At 33.5% G+C, this 5,127-nt stretch overlaps 1 protein-coding gene across 1 annotated transcript; it reads left to right on the forward strand.

The window, feature by feature from the left end:
• The first annotated feature begins 1,180 nt into the window (after positions 1-1,180).
• On the forward strand, positions 1,181-4,830 carry LOC100787821 (protein TIFY 6B-like). The gene is given in 7 exon segments (NM_001255391.2): positions 1,181-1,411; positions 1,958-2,157; positions 2,604-2,872; positions 2,960-3,050; positions 3,191-3,488; positions 3,680-3,737; positions 4,433-4,830. Coding segments are annotated over 7 exon segments (1,047 nt in total). The 5' UTR covers positions 1,181-1,323; the 3' UTR covers positions 4,476-4,830.
• The last annotated feature ends 297 nt before the right edge of the window (positions 4,831-5,127 follow it).

The following is a 5,127-nucleotide window of genomic DNA, read 5'->3' on the forward strand; positions in this document are numbered from 1 at the left end:
CTTTTTTTGTTAGAATCAACTCTATTAATTAATTATTGAAATTTAGATTTAAAGAAAATTGAAATGATAAAAAGGATAAATCGAATATTTTTGTCTTTATAATGCTGTAGAGAAAATTGTCAAATAGTTAGAGTAATAAATATTTACATTTATGTTTTAAGACTTTATATATCCTTCATTTTTCCCCATTATTTCATGCCTATTTCTAAAATTAAGGAAGGAATGATCGTTTTTGTTCTATTGAATCTATTATTTTTTAGGTTCTTATAAACCAATAACTTTAGAACATTAATTAGTTAAAAAAACAAAAAATAATTATTTTTTATTGACAGAGTTGTACTATAAATCACAAAAAAAAAGAAGTGTATTGTTACTTTTAATATTTTACAATAGTAACTTAAGACTACTGCTTAACATTTTTTTAATAAGTCAAACAAACTCTTAGGAGATGAGTCTTTTCACTTGTTGTACGAGAGGATGATAAAAATAATCAAATTAGTTATTGAAAGTGTAATGAAATGATAGATTGATTTTTAATAAAAAAATTTAATTTAATTTTTGAAGATATAAAAAATATGACAAATTAATTCAACAACAAATTTAATGATAATTGAGTTCTTAAATTTTGTAATTTAATATTAAATTATTTTAAAAAAAATATCATTTATTATTAAATTACTTATTAAATATCCTAACTTAATAATAAAATAATTTCATATATTTAACAATAGAATTAATTTGTCATATTTTTTATATATTTAAAAATTAAATTTATTTTTTTTATATTTCCAATCAATTTATCAATTAAAAAAAAAAGTGGAGAAAAAGTGAGTAAGTGTATTAAATGAGCTTCATTCCCGAACTTCGATGATTGTTAACTCGTGTAGCATTAATTAGATTGTAAATTTGATGGTAAGTAACAACATTAACATTAACTTATGTACATTAAAGTCCTCGCGTGTCGTACACACGTGCGCTATTTCACCAGGTGGCAGTGTCACCGACATAGGCTCATAGGTTCTTGTTTGTGAATGATCGCGCACGTGCTCCCTTACCGGACCGGTTTACCGGTAAAGCAACCACCTTTGATAACTCATTTTATTTTCTTATAAAATAAGATTTAACGGTCTAGATCTCACGAAACTCGTGTGAAACACAACCCCATTGGACTTGCTTTTTTATGATGCAGTTGGAACCTTTTCCTTTGGTCTTCTTTCCTTCTCTGTCTCTCTGCTTGCTTCTTGTTGTTGTAACTAAGGAACAAGAGATTGCTTCTTCTTCCCTTTTGTTTTCAAATTTCAATTTTTCATCGGGTTCTCTGAAATGGAGAGAGATTTCATGGGTCTCAACTCAAAAGAACCTCTTGCTGTGGTGAAGGAGGAGATGCACGTTTATGGCTTCGAAGACTCTGGCATGTTTCAACTTTTGTGTTTTTGTTTTTAAATTCCTCTATTTAAAAGCTCTCTTGCAAGATTACACTCATTCTTGTCAATTACGTCTGGGTTTCTTTTTTCTTTTTAATTTCTGGGTTCAATTTTGCCTCTTTAGATTGCAGTTGGGTTGATTTATGCTAGAAAAATATTTTTTTTTACCATGCTCATAGATTTGCTTGGTTAACGCTTAAAAATAGTTTGAGTTTTTCTTTGCTCTTTCTTTTTAAGTTTATGAGTTTTTCTATTGGTGGTACAGAAACTTTGCTTTCGTGTAAATTTTGTGCCACCTATTTATTAGGGATTCATGAGTTATTAGATTTTATTAGTGGAAATAATCAAGCTGTGTCTCTTGTTGATTTGGGTGTGCTTCTAAACTCAGACACGTAGATAGGTTATTAAGTGCTAATTGTGGAACTTTTTTGAATATCTCTTTTATCCCTTAAGATCTACTGGGCAATAAACTGAGGTGTAAAGTCTTGGACTTCTTAGCTCATGTTGATGGTGGTTTTTATGGGCATGTGTAGGCTTCACAAAGGGTCGGATTGCACAGTGGCCATTCTCGAACAAAGTATCTGCCCTTCCACATTTGATGTCTTTCAAGGCTTCTCAAGATGATAAGACTAAGAAGATAGTGTCTGATCCCTTAACATCTGCAGGGTTTATGTCTATCTTAAGTCAAGAAGCATTTGACTCTAGTCAGAAACGCTGTGCTGGTGAACCCCAGGTTAGAATACTACCCTTTTTCTCTTTTCATCTCTGTATTTTTTCAAAATTGAAAAGTTAGCTCAACATGCAGTGTTGTTTATCCCTTGAATTAAAGTAAAATGAGTCAAATTTTTTTTTGGGCATTCTGATTTTTTTTTTGTTTGTTTAAGTCAACTATGAAAAATTAAGAGGATAGCCATTTTTCTTTTTATTCCCCTTTTATGTAAAAAATAATTATAAAAATCTGCTTTTGCTTATGGTTGTCCTAAGTCCTGATGTATGAAGTATGAACATTCCATTTGAATCAGAACCTAACATGTGATTGTTGTGCAACATCTCATGCCTGTTGTTTCAACATCCCTTTGATATATAGACTTGATCCACAAGATCTTACCTTCTATGAGTATCAGCTGATGTCTTTTTTGACCTTCCTTCCTTTGATTGTTTGTTTTTACTACTATTTAGAAGTCTTTCAATCACGATGGGCAAGGTCGCCTTCATTTTTCGCTGACTCCATATCCTGTACAACATGATGTGAACTCTGTGAATCGTCCTCATGATGTGAAGATGCTTTCAGTTCCCAATCAAGCAATTTCACTTTCCTTGGGGAATCCATTCCTGAAGAATGATTTTGCAACTGCTGGTCAGAAGCTGTTACTTGGGGGAATACCTGTTACCACGCCTCATTCTGTTCTTCCCTCTGCTGTTGCTGTTGCTGGAATGACCGAATCATGGTAGTTTTAATTTTACGCTTTAACCATTGTGTGTGCAGTGCACAAACTTGCTTGTGTTTTATTTCTTTAATTTATGTTATTTTGAAGTAACACTGTGAAACCATCTGCGCCTTCTGCTCAACTTACCATCTTCTATGCTGGTACTGTCAATGTCTTTGATGATATCTCCGCTGAGAAGGTATCTTCTTAGTTCATCACATTCCTTCCTCATAATAAAATAAATAAATTCAAAGTGAAAAGGGGAGCATGCATCTTGTACTCCCTACTGATCATGCCTTGCTCGTGGTTAAGCTTTTAAATGTGGCCATCTTTTAACAGGCACAAGCTATCATGTTGTTGGCTGGCAATAGCTTATCTGCAGGTTCTAACATGGCACAGCCAAAAGTTCAGGTGCTTGTCTCGAAGTTGGCTGTTGGTGATGGTGTGCCTGTGAGTCAACCTGCAAATACATCACCTGGCTCTGGTCTTTCAAGTCCTTTATCTGTTTCTTCACATACCGGCATACAGTCAGGGAGTGGCTCAACTAGTACTGATAAAACAACTGGAGTTCCCACCACTCCTGTTTGCAATGTGGAGCCTCCAAAGATAGTCAGTGCAACCACTATGTTGACATCAGGTATGTTTTGCAGTTTGATGGCTCTTTTTAGTTCTACATCATTTCTGTGTATTGATCTCTTGCTTAGGGTATTTGTCCACAACTTGTATACTAGTGAGGGATGAATCCATCTTCATTCTAGAGTTTATCTATGTGTTTCATCATTACAAATGTTTCAGATTGATGATTCTTTCAAGCCATCTGTTATGCAGCTGTACCTCAGGCCCGGAAAGCATCCTTGGCTCGATTTTTAGAAAAACGCAAAGAAAGGTTAGTTTGGATGCAATATTTTTCTGGGTGGGTGTTATCTGATACAATTTATATTTCTCCAAAAAAGGAAGGTGTAGTAGTTATCATCCATTGGTTGACAACATAAAAATTTATGAGTGGGATTGGAAAGTAAAGCTAATCATTCCTCCACCTGTCCACCAACTCTCTCCTTTTGCACCCCTTTAAATCGAGGGGGGCGATGAGGATAATAACTTTGCTTTTATTTAAACTTGCCACTTACAACAACAACAAAGCCTTGTCTCACTAGATGAGGTCGGCTACACGAATCACACAATGTTATTTGGCTCAGTTAAAGACCAGAGTTTCTGCTTTTATTGAAGTTTACATTATCTTATTATTGAAATTTTACACTTGCAACCTTTTACTATGACATTTAATTCCCCATTTTAATCAATCCAATCAAGGGGAAAGACAACTCTTTCATTTCATCTCATCACATCCTTTTCAGTTCCAACCCGTACCTGCTGAAACTTGCAAACATAGCATTCTTGTGTTTATAGACTCGTATAATTTAAGATGTTGGTGGGAGAGGCTCAGCTATTGATACTATAAGAGATTGCTTCTGCTTTGGGTTTAAGATATTTAGTCTAGTATATCTTCTCCTTGCTTAATCTGGCAGTTAGTATAACCAAGTTGCATGAAATTATTTATGAGGTCATTGTGTGTGGTTGCAGGGTGATGAGTGCAGCACCATACAACCTCGACAAGAAAGTCTGAAGAGTGTGCCACTGCAGAATACGCTGGTGCTAACTTTTCTGCCACTAACACTGTTTTGGCCAAGCAAGGATAGTAGCCTGCACCTTTAGGAAACAAAGTATTTCGGAGAAAAATATTGTTGTAACCTTAAAAATGTTGTAAGCAGATGCTTTTATTTTCGTTGATCACAACTTATGCTGACATTCTCGGGTTCAGCACATAGATAGGCCATTACCATAATTATTTTTGTGGTGTAGGGCTTTTACCTTGTTATTTGAAAGGTTGTTTGAATGTTAGCTTCCTACACTGTAACATTGGACCACTATGTAATGTAACTCATGATTTGTTTAAATTTGTGGAGTAAAAGCCCAGTTTAGATATTTATGTTTATTTAGTAGTTCTTATTTCTAGTTTTCTTTTGTGGATTCTTTTTAAGGACCAGGAAAAAAAAGGCAGATATGGTACATTTAAATAGGTCAATAAACCTATTTTAAAATAAATTAATAAGCTTATTTTTTTATACGAGTTGATGGTTTAAGCCCTTAAGTAGATCAATAAATACATAATATCAACATATTATAATTAAAGCAAAATAAATATAATAATATTATATTTATATTTATTGAACAAATTAGTTTGTCATGTTTGAAAGACTCTCTAAATTACTTGAACA

This window comes from Glycine max, chromosome 8 (assembly GCF_000004515.6).
Source record: "Glycine max cultivar Williams 82 chromosome 8, Glycine_max_v4.0, whole genome shotgun sequence".
NCBI classification, from domain to species: Eukaryota; Viridiplantae; Streptophyta; class Magnoliopsida; order Fabales; family Fabaceae; genus Glycine; species Glycine max.